General features: G+C 40.9%; 1 protein-coding gene across 2 annotated transcripts; it reads left to right on the top strand.

Annotated features, from left to right (window-relative positions):
• Positions 1 to 2,385: 2,385 nt before the first annotated feature.
• On the top strand, positions 2,386 to 24,773 carry ampd1 (adenosine monophosphate deaminase 1 (isoform M)). 2 transcript variants are annotated; one of them, XM_080031228.1, is made up of 15 exons: positions 2,386 to 2,422; positions 6,004 to 6,169; positions 6,932 to 7,079; positions 9,209 to 9,374; positions 9,463 to 9,682; positions 11,122 to 11,251; positions 11,777 to 11,971; positions 12,556 to 12,687; positions 12,922 to 13,085; positions 13,266 to 13,392; positions 16,237 to 16,400; positions 19,556 to 19,676; positions 22,652 to 22,825; positions 23,022 to 23,132; positions 24,386 to 24,773. In XM_080031228.1, the coding sequence occupies exons 1-15, from the start codon at positions 2,401 to 2,403 to the stop codon at positions 24,539 to 24,541; spliced, it is 2,196 nt and encodes a 731-aa protein (XP_079887354.1). In that variant the 5' UTR covers positions 2,386 to 2,400; the 3' UTR covers positions 24,542 to 24,773. The 2 variants fall into 2 exon arrangements, with proteins under 2 accessions (XP_079887354.1, XP_079887355.1); XM_080031229.1 differs by lacking the exon at positions 2,386 to 2,422 and adding an exon at positions 5,242 to 5,249.
• Positions 24,774 to 24,986: the final 213 nt, after the last annotated feature.

The following is a 24,986-nucleotide window of genomic DNA, read 5'->3' on the forward strand; positions in this document are numbered from 1 at the left end:
GTTATAGGGTGAGAAGCTCAGTCATTTGTGAGGAACTCGGGCAGAGCCGCTACTCCTTTGCATAGTGCAGTTGAGGTGGTTTGGACATCTGGTAAGGATGCCCAATGACACAACAGGTAGAATGACACTAACAGCTGTTCTGCGGTGGACATGAGAGGACCGGGCGCATCCCGTGACCCGCGGTCTCTCTCTTCTTATCCACTGATAAACGCAGCGCGTTCGCCCTATCCCTTGAATAGAGGGTTCTACCGGTCGCATTCGCTGCTGTTTTTATCTGTGCTTCTTCGTAAACCGCTGCCGTGCATGGCGGAGAAGACAAACCGATGGAATATGCTGCACCCCGAGTCACCGTCAGCCCTTCCCCGATGTATTTACATTCACTAGGCATACTGCTTAAACTCTATCAAACATCACACCATTTCCATCAAACTGATGCTTAGGACTTGTACTTTTTCAGCTGTCAATCAATGCGTACACGCCTAGGCCTACTTCAGGACCCATACAATAAAATCGGAAACTGCAAACTTGACACATTAGAATAACATATGGCTTTGTGGAAAGACTAAGATATTATTTAGGGTTTATGAGATTGGCACATACGTTGATACAGATTGTTCCTAAATCTTAGTTTAGTAAAACAAATGTAAAAAAAGAGGGAGAGGGAGACCTTAAGGGGGAATTGAGGATCTTAGTTTAGTTAAGAGTAAAACACTGACCCTCATTTACTAACAGTGAGTAGCCTACGCACCGATTTGGGCTGTTATTTATCAATATTTTCGTTCCCTGAATTTCTTTGTATTCTGAGAACAAATTTAGAACTTCCTCAGACCAAGGCTTAAAGAATATGATTGTTCCACTGTATCTTATGCGACACAACGTTTAACGTTTACCAACTCAATAAGAGTTGGCAATAAGAGAGAGAGAGAGAGAGAGAGAGAGAGAGAGAGAGAGAGATAGAGAGAGCGAGAGAGAGATGAAAAGGTAGAAATACAGTATATCTGACTTTTTGACTTGTATGTCAATATTAAATACATTTTATGCTTTGCAGGGACAACAATTGCATTGACAATGAATATTAGTTTAGAAAATCAATTTAGGTGTGACTTCCTTTAATGTAGGCTAATGTAAAATAATGGTATATGCCACGCCCACTTCTTGTTGTGTATCCGGATACAGATACAGATACAGATCATTTTGTTGGTTGAACAGATACAGATACAGATAATGACGTCTCCGCACACCCCTAGTGGAGCTGTTGGCCCATCCAAGCAGATGACAATGGATGATAGTGGGATGGATAGGCTGCCATGATATCTGGTACAGATGTGGTCCCATGACGAAGAATCCTGGTGATACCCTAGTTCTTCCTCTGGTGCCACTGGCTGGTCAAAACGGTCCCCTTATCTTAACATATCTCAACATCTACTGAATGGAAAAGCACACAATTGCAAATGGAAAATGAGAATCCCCAACGATGAATCTCTATGACTTTTGTGATCCCCTTTGGTCGTGGGACACTTTAATTTGTGCAATTATTTGGTTTTGACCAAAAATCTGCGATACTAATCCCAATAGAGCTTGACTAAGATTTTCATCAAGGTGAACATTATACATGCTTAACACCGTCATGGTAGCATTCTCCTTGTGAGTATGTTAGGATGCTGACTTCAGCATTATGTTAAAAAACAGCTGTGCCTACAGCAAGAGATACAGCATGATGGGAACTAGATATAGCAAAATAGCCTTTAAAGTTTGTTAGAATGGTGCAACAGAATTGGACTAACTTATGCAATGTGTTACAGCTCATGTGTCATGGAACAGGCCTCCTATTTACTGATTTTCCTGTTATCAGATCAACTAATGCACAATGGGATGGGAATCTACTCCACTTGTGCTATTGATCCCTTTCAACATTATCAAAATGTAGCTGTCATCAATTCCAAAACTGATTTTATTTCCCACACTATTTTCTGTAAACTTGAATGAATGTTCACCCAACAGCAACACTTATATTCTTGTCAGTTGTAGCAGTGTGGTGATTCTGCCCAAGTTGAACACGTGCACCCATCTAAAAAAAACACCTGCCATGTGCTGCTGGGCAACTTGTGCAACTATCAGTGCGTTATATAATATTAGTCCACTCAAACACACATACCCGTCTCTTTGTCTGCATGCTGTGCCTGTCAGTGTCCACATAGACAACTTAAAATAGACACATATGAGTTCCCTATTACGTCCAGGCGTTACCCACATGGTTACAGCAGGTTCTGGTTACACTTGAGGCAGAGGGAGCTTAATATCGCACAGACCGAGCGCAGGGCTCCTCACTTTCACACAACAGGGGTTCAGTACCACCCTTTACAAGTCCTCAGGGAGCGTTATCACTGGAAGAACATCACCATGCCGAAAGTCTTAGTGCCAGGTGAGTTTTCCGAAGAATGACTCAAGGAAATACCTTCACCAAAAGTGTAATGGTTTCAGTTAGGATTTTCCATTGGATGAAAAAAACCTTTGACCTTTCTGTCAGAATCCCATCCACACATGTACTTGTTGAGATGCATGGAGAAAAGAAGCGAGATCTCCCCAAACTTTGCAAAGACTCTTTGAATGTATATCTCAAGGGCCACACCACTTACTGCGTGGTATATGTTAAACCAAGAATGCAAACAATTACCTTCTGTTTTCAACTGTCACTCTAACGGTGGAAGAGACAGGTTCATTGGGATCCAAATGCATGCAGTTCCTTTATCAAGTCCATTGTGACATATAGTCATGACAAAACATCCACTACTTCTCAGAACTGAAACAAATCTGTTTCAGATGTCTTCAGTTAGCTTTCCGTGGGGATCTAGTACCAAATAGCTGACTATTTTGAATTTTAATATGCAAGTTCAATCGAAGGATTGCAACATTATCAAGAATCATTTCTTGAACCCTTTCTTTGATTTCATATCCTAAATCTCTAGCTATGTGTATCAGCCTCTGGCAGTGCAAAATGTAGTGAGTGAAATAATGAGAAGATGTTTGATAGATGGGATTTATGAAGGTCTTTTTCTTTCTTTATTCATTCTTCTTTATGCTCAGGTATAATAATAGTATAAAGGTATAGAAAGATTATATCGTTACTACAATTCTAAGTGCAGTCCTAATTGTTGCTAAGTATTGACTTACCTCCAGGAGCAGGCACAGGGAAGCTTGCAAGTTTGAAGTCACAATATGCTGTCAAGAGTTATTCACAGTGAGAAATAGAGTCCGCTGGCCGGAAAGATACTCAACTGCTAGTGTGAGGTGGTTTTAACCATTATGTAGGTGCTAGTTGAGATTGTGTTTTAGACTGTTTACACATATTTTGATATTTTTTAAATACTTTATGTATGCTCTTTTCTAAAGAACATAAACACACAACTGAAAAAGCGAACACACAAACAAAAGACAAAAAGAAACTAAGACTTTAAGTTAAAGGTAAATGTTTGGCAAAAAATAAAAAGTCAAAAAGGTGTCATAAAGGTCACTTCAGCGCTGCCAATGGTCGAGGAAAGGCTGCCACATGTGCTTACATTTTTCTTACTATTCCTGAAATCTCATAACAGATTTTCTCCATATATAGAGTGCTAGAGAACTCCATGAGCCACATATCGAAGCATGGGGCTATCTCCTTATTCAAAACCTTAAGAATCATTTTTTAGCGATAACTATCCAATACTAGAAAGACAAAACTTTCGTACAACCATAAAGTCTCTAGTTGTTGTGATGAGCCTAGCATATTTTGATGTGACTGCAGATACTTTACACCAGTGACTCACGAGTCCATGCAAGCCAGTTGATCTGCCGGAGCAGCTGTGGGGAACTGACAACAAATGTGTTATTTAAATCCGGATGAGTCTTATAATTAAAAAAGGGCCAGGTGAGGTCGGTGCTCCAGCAGACTAAAGATATTTCCAACAATCTTGAAAATATCAGGAAACATCTTTCAAAGAACTAACTGGGAGACCGTTTTCATTCAAACTATTTTCTAGGAATAGTCTCAGTCTCAGTTTTTTTTGTAGATCATTTGCTCCCTTCAAATATTGCTGCCACACTTAACCACACTTTTTTTGTTTCCCTCTTAACTGGACTGTACCACTCTGACTTGCAGAGGAAGGGAGTAAGTACAAACTGAAACACTGCCTATGGAGTTCGGGGAAGATGTGAAGCATGGTCTACTTGTATGGGTGTGAGACAGTCATATCACCAAATTCTCTCCCTCAAAAATCCATTTGAATGCAACCAAGAAATAGCGTTCTTGGTTGATGAACTTCTATTCCATATTAAATGGATATGAAAAGTAAAGTTATATGATGGAAATGGGCTATTTATTAATCTAATGTTCACATTCAGTATTCTGATTCAATTTAATCACTTATTTTTTTAATATCCAATGCTTTACACCCTCATTCAAAACTGAACTGAAACTGACATTTTGTATTAATAAATGACATTTCCCAAGTAGCTTACTCGACCCTTCCACCATGGGAATTTGGAGAACAGCAATGACTTCAGACCATCAAAGGAATTCCATACAGACGGAGAAGATGCATCTTCACATGCATGAAGATGTTATAAAAATTATAATGGTGGAGCAATGGAATCACTGCACATGTTTATCCTACAGATTTCATTCAATACCGAGACCAGACAATCATGTCTGCATGTGTCATGGAAATGCAACCAACAACTTCTTTCAGCCCCTGTATCCAAGTTGATTTCAAATGCAACTTCAATCAGTCCTTGTCACAGCAGACCCGGATTCGAATCCGGCCTCTCTCTGCATGTCATTCCCCTCTCTTCCCCATTTCATCTCTGTCTCTACACATTGTCAATAAAGCCTGAAAAATGCTTTGTAGATGTTAATGTAGATTCACCGACAGAATTCCTCATGGGTGCGACAGAAGTTACGTATTATAGCTTTAATCTAATATCCGTTTACCATACAGTCGATGCAATGTCCCAATGTCTCATTATTTATTGGTCATATACTCAGCATTGAGTTGTATTGTGTGATCCATTGTTATTAACTAATAAATATGATATTGCAGGCACAGTCTCTGTTCCCAAATGTTATTTATAATGTATATACTGTAAAACAGTAAGGCTTTGTATGTCCTCTCCCTTTATAACACCTTTCTAACCAATACATCTCTAACACTCTCTTTTTGGGCTTTTATTCCGGATGGTGCTACTTTCTTGCTGGGCGTAATCAGGTCAAGGGAGTAAGTATGGAGGGTGAGACGTGGAACACAAAATGGCTTGACTGTCTTGAGGCATATGTGCCACTCTGAGGTTGTTCTTTTGGAGTAGAAAGCCTTGGCCCTCTTGGTTAGTGAGTGCATGTAGAGTTTGATAGAGTAGTTTAGCAGGCATCCAGTAATAGCACTGTGTATTGTTATCAAGTTTCTTCCTGAGCGCACGTTTCAGTACTGTAGCTCAGCTTAGTTCATGACTCCGGTCGCTTTCGACCTTGACCCTCTTTTCCTATCAATTATTTCAACATATTGATGAATTCTGATCAAAGTTACTTTACTTGAAATCTGACTGACAATTACAAAAATGCTAAAAGATCAGAAATCAGGGAGGAGTGGGAGAAAAACATTAGAAAATGCTTTACCATCTTGTATCCATGAGTCCAGCCAACTATGCTCTTTAGTGCTTCATTACTGTAGCTCCTCAATATGCATGGGGATTTGTGTTTGCGGTCCAAACTGAAGGCCAGAGTTGCAGATTTGTAGTGGCTTAGTGAATCCTTGGTTATGTGTACGGCGCATGTGCTGAAGTCTGTACACATCAGGTATGTGTGTTTTTATGTCATGGATGTAGGTTGTCATATGCCCCATTCATTCATTGTGACATCCGTCAGCAGTCACGCCTCGTAGCCATGGCCTGTTTAGTCAAGTGCTGCATGATGGAAATGGGAGCAGATTTGCCTTTCTGTCGCTCATGGCAAACACCTTTTACCATGGCTTACAGAGACCGATGACAAGATGCGGGCCTTCGCAGAGCATGTCTTTGCGTCTGAGACCAAAAACGAGGACGTGCGCGATGAGATCTCCATGTTTGATGTGGATGAGGACTGCCCCATCATGCACAATGAGATGGCCCACCATCTGCACCATGAAGATAATGTGGAGAAACGGTGAGACGGAAGCTTGTGACATGGCCGTGGCATTGGGGGGGAAAGTAAAACTACCTAGGGCCCCAACCACTGATTTCACTGATTTGTAAATAGGTAGGAACAGTGCTTAGTGACTACTATAATAAACAAAACAGATTCATGTGAACAGTTGCAGGCTCAACTTTTTCTAAGACAAAATACAACAAATGTTTGACATGGACGAAGGGAGAAAAGGGTCCCATAGAAACTACTTATGCATTGGTCCCAAAATTTGGTGCTACGGCCCTGGGTTATGATAAATTATCCCTTTTTGGTAACACTTTACAATGAGGGTACATTAATTAACTGATAGTTAATGCTTACTTAATGCTATTAATGGTTAGTTAATGCATAGTCAAGGCTTATTAAGCATACACAAACTGCTAATGGTTAGTAATTAACAATTAATTAATGTTTGGTTAAGCATGAACTAATCTTAGTTTACCAATGCTTACTTAAGCATTTACTAAGCATAACTTTGAGTTAATGCTTAGTTCATTCTAACTAAGCATTAACTAAGCAGTGTTACCCACTTTTTTTGGGGATGCATCCATACCATGGCATTACATGGTGAGAAAATCAGACATTTCAAGATCTTATTTAGACTATTTAGCCCAGGTTTCCTGAACAAGACAGACATTGAATCTCTATATGAATGATATTTGGTTGGCTTTCATGACTAACATAACATAAGCTTTGACTATATGAAGACAACCACTAAACGCCAGCTCTCCTTACCCACAGCAAGAGGCACCAACGCTCCCTGAACTTGGCTGTGCCCGGGGGGTCTGTCCAGGCATCTACTGCCTCATCAGTGAAGGTGGTCACACCTGCCTACCTGGAAGTGCCTGACTTCCAGAGAGTGGCCATCATTGGAGATTACGCCTCCGGGGTACTGTTCACTTTTCATTTCATCCCATTCAATTTCACCAGTCAATTTGAAGAATTTCAATGTTTGCCTTAACTTGTTGACTTAAATGAAAACATCACCCATCTCTTAAGCACAAGATAAATAGGCATGTTGATGTCATCGTTGAAGTAAGTAGCATCACACTGCTCAATTGAAGATGTGTTGTTTAGAGCCTAGTTTGAAAAAAGCAAAATATGGTGCTTTGACTCTGAAAGACAGGACCGCGCACAGAAAAATTTGGGGGCAGGGGTTCAAGCAAAACAAATTGTTGTTTGATTGTAAGTACTATACATTTCTGTCTTTATATTTGACTAGCCCTTACCTGTGGATATGTGCTACATGTTAATGTTGGGATGTGCGTGTGGTTAGAATTTTGAGAAGATCACAGGCAAAAAATGTATAAGCAATCTTGCCCATATACAACATATTAGAAATTGTATGTGGCTAGCTAAGTTAAATCCAGAGTGAAAATGGTACAGTGTAAGATGAAAGTATAAATTGTGGAATGAAAAAAGTGGGAGGTAGAAATAGATTGGGGGGTAAAAAAGATTATGGAGGGTTTTTGCGTGTAGTTGGGGCATTGTCATGTTTTGCATTTCTGCATACAATTTGATTGCACTCGCGGTGTCCATGTGTGTTTGTGGTAAATTAGCCCCACTATTTTTCTTCTGGCAGTGCCTATGTTTGTGCAGGTAACACTTTACAATAAAGTACACACAATTGTAGTAGTTACTGGGGAGTTGAAGAGGAGTTACTGGGGAGTTGAAGAGGAGTTACTACTCATTAACTCCCCAGTAACAAATGAACAAATCCTTCTGTAATAACCTTCAGAACAGTTAATAATGAACTTGGAAAGTTAAATTGATGTACGTGCGTTAGAAGTTGAGATTTTTGGTTCAGAAAATTAAAGAAAAAATTAATGTAAAGATAGTTGTTCAGGAGAAATATACAGATGCAGGCAGAAAAAGCTTAGTAAAATAAACACATAAATGTAGGGGAGAACGGGGTAAGTAGGCACACTTTTTATCACCTAAAAATCTTTCAATAGTCATTCCTACATTACATTGAAGCTTAAAGTGTTGGCTTGAAATGTGTACCCCTCACTTTTTCTATCTTATTGTAATAAAGAAGAAATTAATCATCAAAGACACCCTTACACATTGTGACAATCAACCCCATCAAGGGGTCGGTTGTCATACACTATGGGGTTGTTTGTCACAATGTTATCTTAATGGGAATAATCTTGAAAAGAAGGAAAGAAAGTAGAACTAAATTTGAAAATGCAATTGCATTGTCAAGTTGACAAATAGGCCTATATAACTTAATGTAGCCTTGGCAGCTTGTCTAGTTTGGGATGCACTGGGTTGTTTTGATTTTGTTGCCCTTTTTTCCTTTGCATGCTAGCTGCCTTTTCCTGCTCTATTCTTTCCTTCTCTGGGGTGTCAGTGAGGATACAGCTTGACAATTTATTTCGTTATTGGGTTCCTTTTCTGGCTGTAGCCTTTGGATAACTTGTGACAACCAACCCCCCCAAAAATGTGACGACCAACCCCAACTTGAATTTTTTGCTAGCATCAAGGCCAACAACCATCTGACAACTAATTAGCTTGCTAACCACAATCTAAACTATAGTTTACCCTTTACACTTTTTATGGGTAACAAGTGTTTTGTTATAAACCCATTCTGTAAAAGCCTAGAAGAAAAATACTGAGGAGCTAAATATTTTCAATTTCACATGAAAAACACAAACAGTCCTCTCACCTCAAATTCAGCAGTCTAACTCCAAGGAAGACTATGTAGGTGACCTCTTATCCCAATTCTGGATATTTACATACCAAAATTTCACAGACAGCGCCTTCTGGTTCCGAGATATAACGATTGTGACAACCAACCCGTGTGACAAATTACCCCGTTCTCCCCTACATGTTGGACCTTTTTTTATACTGGTTTCATAGAAGTGTCCTGCAAGCAAAATAGTCAACAATCTCAAACTTGACCAGCTCTTGAAAATCTTTTGTTTTGTTCTGCTGTATCTCACCTTAAAATTGTAAGTCTACAATTTCTGAACATTGAAATATCTTAAACTGTAAAATATTTATGTGTTCATTCAGGTGACCATGGATGACTTTGAGCTGTCCTGTAAGGGTCTGTACCGCGCCCTGACCATCAGAGAGAAGTACATGAAGCTGGCCTTCCAGCACTTCCCACAAACATCCTCCCAGTTCCTGCGCGAGATCGAGGGAGAGACATTCAAGGCTGATGAGCAGTGTGAGCCAGGTGAGGGGAAAAGGACATGCGCTTCAGTAGGATGTTTCTTGTACCACTGTGTATCCCAAATGCTTGATATGTCCCATCCATCCATCAGTGTTCACCAGTCCTCCAAAGAACAAGGAAGACCCCTTTGATACCAGGAACCTGCCAGAGAACCTGGGATATGTTGCTCGTATGAAGGATGGTCTGATCTATGTGTACAATGACGCTGCAGCTGCTGACAAACAGCAGCCTAAAGACCTGCCCCACCCCGACTACGACACCTTCATTGACGACATGAACTTCCTCATTGCTCTCATTGCACAGGGCCCAACGTAAGTCCTATAAAATGTCCTGAATCCTGATTACATTTTCAAAATGTTGAATTGCAGTATCATAATTATCTCTTTGTCCCTCAATGAACTCACCAATCATCCAATCTCTGTAAGGCCCAGGATCTTTAAAAATTATGTCAGGAATTAAAGGCAAAGACTTTCCTGGTCTTTCCTCGTATCCTTGCTGTCTTAGCGGTGTAAGCAGTTGTTGTTAAACGGGAAATAGGACATTTAGGGGCCGTTGATTGTAGACATTGCTGTTTGTTGGCTGCCGTAGTGCCAAACTGTCAGACTGCTAGGGTCGTGAACGCTCACGCAAGTGACGCAACAACGTCGGTGCCAAAGTGAATGGACAGTCCCAACAGCCAATAAGAACGGAGAATCGGAGCCTCGCTCTGATTGGTCAAAGTGTACATGAGCGATGGCAATTTTTGGGGGCGGCACAAAGAGGCAGGGGAGAGCAAAGTGATTAGTGGATATTCTCAGACCACTTCACCTACTGTACATATAGCTGAATGGCTAATATGACATTTCTGCCAAATATTACAGTGAAAAAGTTACCCCCCCCAGCTTTAAGGCGAGACACTGCAGGCAAACACATTTTTTTACATACTGGTCAACTCCAAACATTTCTTCTTTCATATTTGTATAAAAAAATATCCAAAATGTACATTTAGGTGTTTATTTGACTAGTTCTTATCAGTTTGTATCTGTATATCATCTGTATATTTATCCTGTACAACTATCATTAACGGCCATTTTCTCAACATTAGTTTTTTTCAACACCCTAAACCAAAATTCTCAACTTCTAAAGCACTTACATCACCTGAACGTTCCATACTCATTCTTAGCACTATTCTGAAGGTTATTATTGAGGGATTTGTTCATATGTTGTTAATTGACTGATTTGTGTTCCATTTTGTTTTTAAAAACATGCTGAAAGTGCATTTTTAAAGGACTACAAATAGTATTTTTTTGATTTATAAAATGATAAAAAGGTTGTTTCCAGAGTCGTTTCTTTAAAAACGTTGGACACTTCTATGTTGTAAAAATGAAATAACTCTGGCTTTATCCAACATCAAGATTTTTGGTTTTCAAAGAGATGCAAATGTAAACATAATAAGTCGTATATTTGCAAATTTGCATATTTTCTAAGTTCAAATATAAGTGACCAACTGGCGAAGTTTAATGATGATATCTGTAAGTTAAACATATAACCCTATCAAGCTCAACACATTAAACTAATGCTGTTCTTTTAGATAACCCCCAGTGTTAAGTGTCTCTTGAGTAATTGTCACTAGTTGTCAATTCACTGCAAAATAGCAAACTTCAAGGCACTCGATACACACAGACACATGAAATATGCCAATCAGTGCACTTGTGCTATTTGAAATCACTGCGTAGTGCAGCTAATGTGATATGCTTCTGTTGTTGTCCAGTAAGACTTACTGTCATCGCCGTCTGAAGTTCCTCATGTCCAAGTTCAACGTGCATGAGATGCTGAATGAGATGGAAGAGATGAAGGAGCTGAAGATGAACCCCCACAGGGACTTCTACAACTGCAGGAAGGTAGCCATCAACAGCATGTAGCATGGACACTGCTTCTTATTTCGCTTTAACACAAAAATAACCCTAAATCAACCTCAAACCTTTACATCTTGCCATTTTAACTTGGAGGGATTCTACAGAAGATTTGAGCAGATATATATAATAAAAGTTATATGCTGATATTTATACCACAATAGGCAATGTTGAATGATTAATTATGAAAGAAACAAGCTATTCCATGTTAAATCAGACATTCAGCCGGAATAGAATGATCCTTGTTTCATAACCACATTTAGCGTCTATTCGACTGTGAGATTGGCAGTCAAATTGGGATGCTTCCATCGAATAGTTGAATAGTCGACTCTTCAGCGTCACCCTTGGAATATACATTCCAGTTGAAATGTCCCACCTGGTTTGCTGTCCTCCTCCTTTAAGCTGCAGTGAAACCTGTGCATGTCCTTGTCCTTGGCTCCCTGGTGTGAGCGATCAGAGGTATAGCAGCAGATGAATTCTCAGTCATTCCTCTCCCTCTCTGCCTCTCTCCAGGTGGACACCCACATCCACGCCGCCGCCTGCATGAACCAGAAGCACCTGCTGCGCTTCATCAAGAGGTCCTACCGCCTGGACGCAGACCGCACCGTGCACAAGCTGAAAGGGAAAGAGGTCACCTTGAAGGAGCTCTTCCAGTCCCTCAACATGCACCCTTATGACCTCACCGTGGACTCCCTGGATGTGCACGCTGTACGTTGCTTCTTGTGGGGAAAAGCGTTGGCCTTAAGTGTGAACAAAGAGGAAAAAAAGAATGCTATGCTACCAATAGAGTTACCATGAAAGACAAACATAGTATAGACTTTATTAAGCATTTCTTTGGCATTTCTATGCTTTTATTAGACAGTGTGTAGAGACGGAGATGAAATGTGTCAGAGAGGGGAATAACATGCAGAGAACAACCCGGCTGGTTTCTAACCTGGGTCTGCTCTAATCACTACACCACGAGTGCCCCCAGTATGGACTTTCTTATTAATGAGTCAAACAAAGACAGCAGGGAATGGTTTGACATACAGTGTGTTTTGATAATCTACATAAATCACAGGGTTGTATTTATTGGTAGGATATCTAATAAATATATTACATGAAAAAATGGCCACAATGTTAAACATCTAAAGGTAATATCTAAAATGTGCCTTCCTTATCCTATTTGTCATTCATTACTTGAACACCTTGAGTATAAAACGCCAATATTACAACATTTGCATTTACAATAAATCCACCACATCTCCTCAGTCAACCTGTCCTGATCTAACACTCTTTTCTTGCCTCTTAAGGGAAGGCAAACCTTCCAGCGCTTCGATAAGTTCAACGCCAAGTACAACCCTGTAGGAGCCAGTGAGCTGCGTGACCTGTACATGAAGACCGAGAACCACATCAATGGAGAGTACTTTGCCACCATCATCAAGGTAACTTTCTGTTGAAAAGCAATAGATAGGAGACATCACAACAACAACAATAACATTTGTTCGGACAATGCAATGGCACGTTTCTGTGAACCCAGCCGACTTCCAACATAGTACTCTTAGACAACATAGAAGGAGATGCAACAGTGTGTCTATTAAGCAGCCTACTGCTCTGCCAAATAGAGCAACTGTTACATGATGTGATCTGAGCCTGATTTGACCTTTGGTGTCATCCAGGAAGTAGCCAGTGACCTGGAGGATGCCAAGTATCAGTATGCCGAGCCCCGTCTCTCCATCTACGGCTCTAAACCCGATGAGTGGAGCAAGCTAGCTAACTGGTTCGTCAGGCACAGAGTCTACTCCCCAAACCTGAAATGGATGATTCAAGTGCCCAGGATCTAGTACGTTTTAGTAAGATTCTCTCTTCCATGCAATTTGCCCAACTGTTTGACTGACGAGAGGTATATAGCCTGTTGTTTTGACATAATAGTCTATGTTTGATATCAAATACTTCTCTAAGTTTGAAAGATGGCTTGTATTCATATTTGAAATCAGTTCTTTTCTCCCCCCTTCTATCTTAGTGACATCTTCAGAGGCAAGGACTTTGTGCCCCACTTTGGCCGCATGTTGGAGAACATATTCCTGCCCGCGTTCCAGGCCACCATCGACCCACAGTCCAACCCCGAGCTCAGCATCTTCCTCAAGCATGTGAGTCACCAACAGTCACAGAAAGCAATCATAGGTAACAGGGGTGATGAAGGACAGCTCAGACACAACAAGATACAAAAACCTTATCTTGGTTAAAGGATGAATTTCCTCGCCTCCTTAAAGGAATAGTTCAACATTCAAATTTGTTTAGCTTTTTGCCTCACTCTCCGTCTCAAGAAAAGGTGATAGAAACCATTCCTGTAACTGCGTGCATTTTTTATGTAGAAATGGTCAAAGGTCTCTCATCCAGGTTAGCTTAGCTCATCCAGGTTAGTTTAGCTCAAACACTGGTAGTCAAGGGGAGCAGGTACAATATAACCTTTACAACATCACTAAAGACTCCTGTGTCCTTGTTGGGACTTGTTTATTTACAAAGTAATATTTCGCTCCATATTTTTATCAAATACATGCGTGATCGTCACAGGCACTTCCTGGTTTCCTTCCAGTATGTATTGCTTTTTTTAATGACTCAACGTGTAAAAATACAGAGCGAAACATCATCTATCTATAAAACAAGAATCTATCTATCTATAAAGCAATAAACGTCTGTCTGTCTGTGTGTGTTTCTGTGGATCGCATATCTCTCTGAGTTTTAGTCAGATCGGCCCTTCCGGATATTGCTTGCGCACGGCACAAAGGTGTGCATGCATCTTTCATTTTGAAGTTTTCTAGACCAAATATGTAGAAGTTATCATATTTATATCATTCTGGCTGCATATACGTGGACACACTGAAGGCCACAGTGAGAATGGGCATGAAGTAATCCCAGACTAAACCCAGCCTCCGTCTGATTTGATTGGCCGCTGTGGGCAAAACTTACATTGACTAACGGGACACGGCATGCACTGCCTGTTGTTACTTCCTCATTGATGAAATCTCAAGTCAACAGTGACTGCCTGGACAACTTCAAACAAAACGTTCTTAAACCTTTCCACAGACATCACCGACACCTCAACCTGTCAGCTTTAGTGTTAAAGATCGCACTTTATGCCATTTTTTACTGTAATACAGTTAATGTATGGTTAGACACTACTGCGACAGTGATGCTAATTTCAGTTAGCATGTCACACACACTGTGGGTCTCACAGCTGACTGCTATTGACACGTTAACGTTATTTGACAGTTATCCAAACTCTGTCTTACCTTTTCAACTTCTTCTGTAGCTGGTAAATACACATACTACTCCATTCATCAAGCTTCTTACAGAAAGACTTGAAGTGATTTTGACGAGCGATGCGACAGCCATTTCAATGACAGTGTGACAATGCCTATGTGTAGGCTACATGTTTCTGTGTCCCACTTTCATAGACAGGTTACATTTAACCATGAATAGGCTAATACCTGCTTCCTACGGGCACTGCACTAGTGTGGTAAAATAACAAGTTCCAACAAGCACACAGGAATGTTTAGTGATGTTGTAAAGTGTATCTTTTGATCTGCTCCCCTTGACTAGCAGTGTTTGAGCTAAGCTAACCTGGACATTCAAAGATGAACGCACAGTTACGGAACAGTTTCGGTCACCTTTTTTGAGCCGGAGAGTGAGGCAAAAAGCTAAAAAAGTTAAAATGTTGAACTATCCCTTTAAAACACACCAACCCCCTCCCAAAGAAATATGTTTCTGGCTTATGATATGGTGTAAATAGAGCCAATTTCCATTTTTCTAATGAAGGTCTGCTTAAAGCTATAGTGAGTGACTTTTTCATATAAATGAATGTTGTTTACATGCAAGCCATCACCACAAGAGTTGACACAAAATTGATTAGCCTATCAGCTCCACTCTCTCTGTATTTTCTCAGTATGGCAGCATTTACAAACTGGTGTAGCCCCCCAACACTGGCGCATGAGCTCAGAAAAATCCCAAGAAGAGCCTAAGAAAGTTTCAGTTGTTGATTCTACTGTTAAAGAGGACCTATTATACCACTTTTCTGGTCTTAATTTCTTGTTTTACACTGCTATAGAGCAACCTGACACGAATCACATCACAAAAAACTATGTAGATTTTCGGGAAGCTCTTTCTCTTATTTTGGCGATCCAGCACGTCCTGTCAACACTTGAGTGTGTGTGCTTCGGCAATCTCCGCTCCCTCCGCCTGTGCATCGGCCATCTCCGCTACCCTCCCCCCCCCCTCCTGCAAACCCCACTCCGTTGTGATTGGTTACCTTCCTTCCGGAACACTTTCAGTGGCGGGAAGCGCGAGCATGGACCTATAAGGGCGCGAGGCAGACGCGAACAGGGAAGTGACAGCATTACCATACATGGAAACATCCGCGTGGTCACGTCACAAATTTTTATGCGACGTCACAAATTATGAAAGGGTAGACCGCTTTGAAGACGTGACTTCTCGACTGGCTAGAATAGTGTTTAGTGCTCTGCACAGACACCCCAGACGGTCAGCAGGGAATACGTCGAAATGCATGTAAGTCATTATTTGATAATTTAGTATGGTTAAGCATGACTATGAATCATCATAACAACGTTTATAGGTCATAAAAGTCAAAAAGCATCATAGGTCCTCTTTAAGAAAAAACCTGGACGTACATTAAAAACCATGCGCCATCACAGAAGACTTACCTCATGAAGATGCACCAGCAGTGTTGTTTTAATTACTCAGAATTCCTCGTGGGGGCAGCATACGTTACGCACTAAAGCTTTAATAAATTGTCTGTTATTACAGCCACCTTAAGAGTGAACATCTGAAAGGCATCTGCAACTTCATATTTTCACCCCACCCCTTGAAAAACAATATTTTGATTTAACTTTTGGATCCTTTATTTGAATCAATCTCGCAAATAAAGAAGATGAAATAATATAACAATAATAAAGCAATTGCCTCCTGGTGTGTAGGTGACCGGTTTCGACAGTGTGGATGATGAGTCCAAGCACAGTGGCCACATGTTCTGCACCAAGAGCCCTAAACCTGAGGAGTGGGACATCACAAAGAACCCCTCCTACACCTACTACATCTACTACATGTATGCTAACATCGCTGTGCTCAACCAGCTGCGCAGGTCAGTCACCTCCTCTCAGTACACACAGTCATGACTTGTTTTGTGTTTGCTGGTTGTGCAGGAATTTTTATTTCAGTTTATTTTTGTCATTTGGTGTTCATATCAATGATCCCTTTCCCTAATGCAGTGCTGTAAAGAGTAGTTAAAATCAATACAGTAACACTTTATATTAAGGTCCTTGTAAGAAGCCTTAGTTAATAGGTAATAATAATAAGACAATTAAAAGAAGCTTTTTAACATTTACTTGTGTAATAAAACTATCTTCAAGTGTTAATAATAACATAATAAACATGTTTATTGTGAGATTATAAGCCCTTAAAAGACTATTTATTGATTGCTTAATAACATTAACAAAAGAGTTTCTTATAACTGTTAATAAAAAAGCATTAGAAACTCATTTATTGAGTTTTACTAACATAGCTTTACTAAGCATTTTTTTCTTTATCAAGGTAAAACAACTTGTTTATTAAAGCCACTACGAGTAACATGGCACGTTGGCGTCCCCTTTGGACAAAAGCGGTAGTATTTTTACAACGCCCGCTGTCGCAAAGCTGTTTTCTAGCTCGTGCCAGGCGTGCGAGTGTGAACTGAGAAGGGCGCAATATAGTGCATGTCCGTGTGTTGAAAGTGTGAGGACTCTTTTCGGCACCGTGAGAGTGGATTTGACACTGCATCAACTAATGCCAGTCAGTGCTACACACACCTGATTGCAATGAGTTGATGCAGCAGCGTCACCTAACTACTCTCTCTCTCACGGAGCTGAAAGATTACGTGTCCTCACAGAAAGCGAATGAACGAGAGACGGCAGTTAGTATGGATCACGATGAGTTAATGTGTTTGTGTTGTTGATGTAAATAATGACTATTTCAGATAATGGTTATCTGATGATGGTGAAGCAAAGCAAACTTTGTGTTAGTACCAACCGCTCATTCATTTAGGAGTAAACACCGCAGTCTAGTTTCGCTCTCGTGAAATTGTGTACACGTTGCTTGGCAACGCCCTCGTCCCACCCGTAGCCTATATCACTCTCCCTTTTAGCTTTTCTTCATTGCATTCTCTTTTTTTTCTTTGATGGTTCAGCCCCGTTATCAGTCATTATGACGACAAATAACTGTCTCAAACAAGGCTTCCTCTCCCCTTCCCTCACCTGGAGGGATAGGCTTCTCAAATCGCGTTGCAGCGCCACACTGAAATCTGCGACCAATATGTGACCATAGAGCCTGCACGAGCGAACCGAAAATCGGACTGGGTGTGCGACCAGACCAAAAGCAGTAATAAAAACTATATAAAAATGTCTTTCTTTGCACTGATGGTCTCGTTTGCTGTTAAAGGTAATTTATGATCAGAGGAAACATGAGGCTGTTTAAAAGATATTTAAATGTTACTCGTAGCCGCTTTAATTCATTGCCAGTAAACTGTTTCACTTTTTGAACTGCTTATTATGCATTTTTCAGTTACCTGATCTAAAGTGGGAACAATGCTTATTAAGGTTAATAAATCCTTTAGTATACACTTATGTTATCGAGGTTGATAAAATGTGAATTAAAAACTGTGGCTCAGGTGGTAGAGTGGCCAATGATCGAAGGGTTGGCGGTTTGATGCCCGCCCTGCCACTTATGTCATGGTTGTTGTGTCCTTGGGCAAGACACTTCACCCACATTGCCTCATGTGAATGTGAATGACTGCTGTTTGTTTGAGGTGGTGGTCTGAGGGGCCGTAGGCGCTGAATGGCAGCCACACTTCCGTCAGTCTGCCCCAGGGCAGCTGTGGCTAATATCATAGTTTACCACCGGTATGACTGTGTGTGAATGAATGGAACGTGGAACCCTGTAAAGCGATTTGAATGCCTAGAAAAGCGCTATATAAATTCAATACATTTTTATTATTACACTGTCTAGCGTGAAGCCCAAAAACACACTTTAAGACAGCTCTTTAAAAAAATGTTTACTTCTAAAAGCTTCTAAAAACTAGTAATAGGGAGCAGGTCAAAAGATAAAATGTACATCACTAAACGCTCCTGTGTGCTTTTTACTTGTTTATTTTCCCATGTTATGTTGCGTTCTATATTTTTACATGTTATAACCTTTTTGGAATCAAATACAAACGTGACCATCACAGACACTTCCTGGTTTCCTTTCAGTATGTATTTAGCCTTTAAATGATAAAACGTGTAAAAATATAGAACGCAACATTATGTGATGAATAAACAAGTCCCAACAAGCGCACAGGAGCTTTTAGTAATGTTAACAATTATAAGAAACTGATAAGATTTGTTACAGTTAATAAGTAATCAATAAATAGTTAACAAGTGTCTTATAAGTGCTTATAAATGTCTTATAATCTCACAATAAACATGTTGTTATGTAATTATTAACATGTATAGATAGTCTTATTAACACCAATTAATCTATTAAGGGCCTTCTTACCTATTAACTAATGCTTATTACAAGGACCTTAATACAAAGCGAGTATTTAGCTTGTTTGGAACGTAGGCTCAAAGATGTACTAGGTAGAGCTTAAGGGCCTATACTTCACCGGTTGGAATATGAAGGTGTATTGAACTCGGAGATCCTATGAAGTATAAATGTGCAAAAAAAATTTAAATCGGATCATCCTAGCCTGAGAAAAGGCAGAAATAGTGTTTTATGGTCTCACTGTCTAACCCTACATTTCTCTTTCTGTGATGTCACATTTATACTTCATAGGATCTCCGAGTTCAATACACCTTCATATTCCAACCGGTGAAGTAGGCCTTTAAAATTGTATTTAACAAGTGTTTTTTGGTAGGTTACAGTTTGCAGTTTTTCCAGGATAAAGCCAGATAAGAAGAAAAATAATAAGACATACTTTTAAAATGTGGATAAGGTGGCATAATGCACAAGAAAGCATCAAAATAGAGTCTCTAACCTAAATATCTTCTGGAGGAGATCCCAGGACAGGATAACAGGTCGATAAGATAAGATAAGAAAGTCTTTATTGTCATTGTACAGTCACCTATACAACGAAATTGGGAGTGCCAAGTGAAGGTGCATTACACATACAAAAAAAACAAGCAATTTAAGTTAAAAATAGTAAAAAAACAAGACACAGAAATAACAAGACATTTCTTTGTGTCATTTCCATATTGTAACACTTGTTGATCTTGTGTCTTGCAGTCAGAGGGGGATGAACACATTCACATTCAGGCCTCACTGCGGTGAGGCTGGTGCCGTCACCCATCTGCTGGCTGCCTTCATGACCGCTGACAACATTTCTCACGGACTCAACCTCAAGAAGGTCAGTCCTCTTTTTGGCTTACAAAAATGGCCGTTTGGATGCAGCGTGTGACTCACTCGAATACATTACATACATTCATTAACACAGGATCAAGATCCAGTCACATACAGTATGTCAGACTTCAACTGTTTCCTGTAACATCAAATGACAATGATATACGTTAGCAGCGGTCCTAAGAGAAGAAGACTAAAATACATTCCCATGCGTTAGCCAGTGTAAACAGTAGAGTCTCCATTAACAAAAGGAAAATTAAAGTACAATTTAAATTACCCAAATAATTTTCTTATTTTACTTAAAGTCTTTGATACTCTGTTTTTTTTCCTTTCATATTTTTTGTGCTATCTGATTAAAGTCCCAAAGAGTTCAAGTGTAACCTCTCAAGACAAAGACAAATACAATAAAGGAATGGTTAACAAAAATTATCAAAGGAAAAGATTAGATTAGTTTCTTTATCCACCACTTGTTGGAGGAACCTCTGGGGTCGGTGTGCTGCCACACACAGAGAAGTTGAAGGTCTTCAACGGTCGAGACCCGGCGCCAGAGGCTTTGTGGATGTGGAAGGCCTAACTAGTGGATAGTGGACTCTATTCTTCTCTGGAGTTGCCAAAGGTGTGAGGTGTGAGGCGCCGGGCCAGTGTGGGGATCACAAGCCCCTGGCTGAGCGCAACTATGTTGGAGTTTACCCCGGTGGACGCAGGGCCGCTGCTAAGCTTTTGGGTGCCCTAAGCTGAAATTGTCAGTGATGCCCCCCCCCCCCCCCCCCCCCCCCCAGAAAAAAAAAAACACCAAGAAGCTCGCGTCCTTAGGGCGTGAGCAAATTTTTTTTGCCCTTGCAAGATCTCTGCGACTGCTTTTTGGCACATTTGCTGTAGTGATGAGTTTTTGCGAACAGCATTTACTAACAGAAAGAACAGCTTAACTTGTGAAAAAAGAAAAAAGTTGCCTAGTATCCTACTAACTGCCTTTGCAAAGGAATTGAGTGATAGGATCATAGACAGATTATGAGATAATGGGCCCCTGGGCACACACTCTTAAAGGGCCCCCCACTTGTCCCTATCCAGTCAGGTACACTGAATTTTCTACACGGATACATACAATTAATGGCAAAAACATATTAAGGAAGTCAGTGTTTCCCACAGGATTTTGGGGTATTGTTGGAGGGACCCTGTACCTTGTTGGGTGGTCCGGGGGTATGCCCCCCCAGAATTTGTTTTACCTTTTTAAAGTAAAATGCATCAATCTGGTGCACTTTGAGAGGACATTTTAGAGGCTAGAGAGATATCAAATCCTGAGATGCAGAAGGAACATTATTTTTCAGATTTTTCTTAAACAGCACTCTTTACTCTGCAACTGTAAAAACAGTAGATTGGTCTGCAGACCCATGTTCTATGATGGAGGGGCCCATTTCAACAGATAAAGGGTGGATATGAACAATTTAGAATTCACACATATAAAGCTTATTTGTGTATGTGTGAGGGGGGCTTCAACCCCCTTAGACAGAGCTACTAATGCTGTTGTTTTTAACTTGCTTTTGTATTTCTCCCCTACTAGTTGAGGGGCCCATGATGATTTCTATCTTGTTACATTTTAATGAGTACTTATATTTAGGCTATTCCTTTTTGGACCCTGTTATTGACATCAGTGTCTGAGCTCTTTGACTATGGAACATGAAAAGTTACTATCAGTATCTCTGGCTGAGGGCCCCCCTGAGCCCTTGGGCCCCTGGGCCTGTGCCCGGTGTGCCTGTGCAGTAATCCACCCCTGGATAGGTTACACAAAACAACGATGGGCCTGTTCATAACTAATTTATATATTTTTTGTAATGTAATGATTATCATGAACTTTTTAAAAAAAACTATTTTGGGGGGCCCCCGGACCATCTCTTTTTCCTTTTTAATTAAAAAAAATAAAAAAAATAAAAAATAAAATTATAATTTTTTTTTTTGGGGTGCCCCCCCAGGAACTTGGTGCCCTACGCAGTCTGCGTACTCTGCGTATAGGGAGCGGCGGCCCTGGGTGGACGAGAGGGTCGCCTCCGCACTTCGTTTGTGGTTTGTGGTCTGTGCTAGTCATGGTTTGTCTATAAGGAAAACCATGTTCGGACTTAAAGATGTTAATAAGGGGGGCGCCCTTAGCTCAGTTGGTAGAGCGTCCCCCCCATGGGCCTCGGCCAGCACAGCAGCAGACCCGGGTTCGATTCCAGCCCGCGGTCGTTCTCTGCATGTCACTCCCCTCTCTGCCCCATTTCAACTCTGTCTCTTAACACTATCAATAAAGCATAAAAATGCAAAAAAATATCTTAAAAAAAACTAAAAAGTTTATAAGTGTAGTGGTACCAGGGCACCCTAGGCCGAAGGTCAATGATAGATTTTGTGAGCTTTTCATCTGATCCGAGGCCGCATTTTTTGGACACAAAAAAGATTTCCCCTTCCGGGATATGTTATCCGGGGGGGCTCCAGAGGCAGTTGCAAGGCACCGACAGGCCGGAAGGGCTGCAGCCTCTGCCGTGAAAGAGGCAAAAGAGCGGGTGAGGAAGAAGTTCTGAGAAGCCATTGAGAAGGACCTTCAGTCACCAAAGTGTTTCTGGAAGACCGCCTGGCACCTCAGGCGGGGGAAACGGTGAACCATCCAAGCTGTGTACAGTGAGGATGGGACGCTGTTGACCTCAACTGAGGAGGTAATCTACCAGTGGAAGGAACACTTTGAGGAACTCCTGAAGCTGACTAACACACCCTCTATGTTGGAGGCAGAGCTGGAGGCTGATGGGGGATCATCGTCAATTTCCCTGGATGAATTTAGCCTGATTTGTTATAACCAATATAAACACGTCAAAATGATATGCTTTGACAGATAATGTCTTAAGTTGACTGAATCTATCTATCTATCTATCTATCTATCTATCTATCTATCTATCTATCTATCTATCTATCTATCTATCTATCTATCTATCTATCTATCTATCTATCTATCACCAGAGTCCTGTGCTGCAGTACCTGTACTTCATGACCCAGATCCCCATTGCCATGTCCCCACTCAGCAACAACAGTCTGTTCCTGGAGTACGCCAAGAACCCGCTGCTGGAGTTCCACAAGAAAGGCCTGGTGGTGTCTCTGTCTACTGACGACCCCATGCAGTTCCACTACACCAAGGTCTGAGCACATAGCACATACCTCTTCTAAATATTGAGGGGGGCATATCCCCAGCATTCCCTCTGAAAGCTATGCCTATACTGTAGTAGAGTGTTCATCTACAGGGGCTCTTTTGAGTCTCAGTAACTTGAAGAAGGAGTGATCAAAGTATCCATATATAACATCTGAGTGTAAATGTTGGCCTTCATGTCCATAGGAACCCCTGATGGAAGAGTATGCCATTGCAGCCCAGGTCTTTAAGCTCAGTACCTGCGACATGTGTGAGATCTCCAGGAACAGTGTGCTGCAGAGTGCCTTGTCTGATGAGGTAACATATCCGATGGAGAGCTTTAAATGTGATGCTGCTTCGTTGCCTTTCTAACACATTTAAAGGTGGAGTCAGTGATTCTGGAGAATGTTAGTTTACAGGATCGCTTTTTGTCAAATCAGTGAATATCTCCTCAAAATCTGCTTCCTGTCCGTACTGTGTCTGGGCTGAGGATGCGGGGTTAGCTAGCTGTCAGGAAGATCTGAATGACATGAGTGACACAAAGTCTGACGGTCATAAGTCATGTCGCTACACAATGTGATCTCATATGCCACACAGATGGGTTGTTTGAGGGGGAGGACTTTTCTCATTCTAAAATGTTAGCGGGCAACTGGGATGTAGATGATGTGTCTGAATTGTAGTGTCTTTATAAAAGAGTGCGGCTTGGCAGTGTTGGCCTGTCAGGCATAGGGGTGAAGTGTAGCGCCGCCCGAGTCATTTCAAATACATGAAATGCAGATTTTAAATTGCTGTAGAAATGTCAATATTAACACCATGTATGTGTTCCTTTACAACCTGTAAACCAAGAGGGCCCACTGTAGCATGTAAACATGCCCATTTACAGAGCCTAGGTTGTGTTCTAACACCAGATTTTTTTTCCAGCGCAGCCATAGTATGGACAAGAAGCAGATTGTGTGGAGATATTCATTGATTTGACAAAAAGTGATTTTGTAAACAAACATTCTCCAGAACTGCGTTAGCCTGTAAGATCTTTCCTCCTTCTTATATTGGTAACATCTTCAACATGGTGTTTCTGCACTTCAGAGAACTGCATGGCAGGCAGTGGCGAAGTAGGTAGGGAGTTTGCCTCTGGTGTGCAGGGTCGGAGGTTCGATCCCCCGTCTCCCCGCCACATGTCGAAGTGTCCCTAGGCAAGACACTGAACCCCGAATTGCTCCCGATAGTTAGCTTAGTTAGCTTCGTGGTAGCTGCTGCTATCGGTGTATGAATGTGTGTGTGACTGGGTGAATGTGTACAAAAAACAATGTAAAGCGCTTTGGGTCTGTGATAAATGGAGATATAGCGCTATACAAGTCCATTTACCATTACCATTAAATCCTCTGATTTGATTTGATTTTGACCATTTGATATAAAATATGAACAGCAATCTGTTTCATACATTAGAATACATAAATAGTCAGGGATAACACAAAAAAGCCCGAAGGCTTAAGGCTGAAAGACACATATTATTTTCACATCAATGTTATGTTATACCTGCACCAGAACACACTTGTGCTTTACTTCTGTTCCAGGAGAAGACCCACTTCCTGGGTAAGGACTATCGCAAGGAGGGTCCAGAAGGCAATGACATCCGCAAGACCAACGTGGCCCAGATCCGTATGGCGTATCGCCATGAGACCCTGTGTTATGAGCTCAACCTCATCAAGGAGGGCTTGAAGCCCGAGTAAACACGCTCACATCAGGCTCAAGATTAATCTCTGTTGTGGTGTAGAAAAGTTTCCACATTTGTTTTTCACGCAAAATTAGCAAATCTTAAGGAAATTGATTTTCTAACAAACATATGAGCTCTCCTTTGGATGAAGAAACTTGAGGATAATTGTCTTAAAAGTACATCTACTGCAGTATGTGTATTCCATGTGGAGTAACTTTGTGGATGAGGAAATAAATGTCAAACAAGTGCCTCTCTGTGGTAGTAGCTCCATTGATGTATTTCAAACTGTATAAGATTGCAACATTATTTAGCTGATTGCTGAACATGTGGAGTTGTGTTGCTTTATGACTTGGCAAAGATCCAGCTGCCTTCAGATGTGCTTTACAAGCTCTACACCTGAGATATGTACTCGTGTCATGTTAAGCATCTTGTTTATTTTTTTCCTTTGGTATAGCTGTAGC

The sequence above is a fragment of the Ammodytes marinus genome, assembly GCF_949987685.1.
Source record: "Ammodytes marinus genome assembly, chromosome: 7".
NCBI classification, from domain to species: Eukaryota; Metazoa; Chordata; class Actinopteri; order Uranoscopiformes; family Ammodytidae; genus Ammodytes; species Ammodytes marinus.

Excerpts from the sequence above, each read along its gene's own strand:
- ampd1 (XM_080031228.1), top strand. The coding sequence starts at position 2,401 with ATGCCGAAAGTCTTAGTGCCAG. Across the intron at positions 2,423-6,003 it reads GCCGAAAGTCTTAGTGCCAG|AGACCGATGACAAGATGCGG; the intron begins GTGAGTTTTCCG and ends CATGGCTTACAG. Across the intron at positions 6,170-6,931 it reads GAAGATAATGTGGAGAAACG|CAAGAGGCACCAACGCTCCC; the intron begins GTGAGACGGAAG and ends CCTTACCCACAG.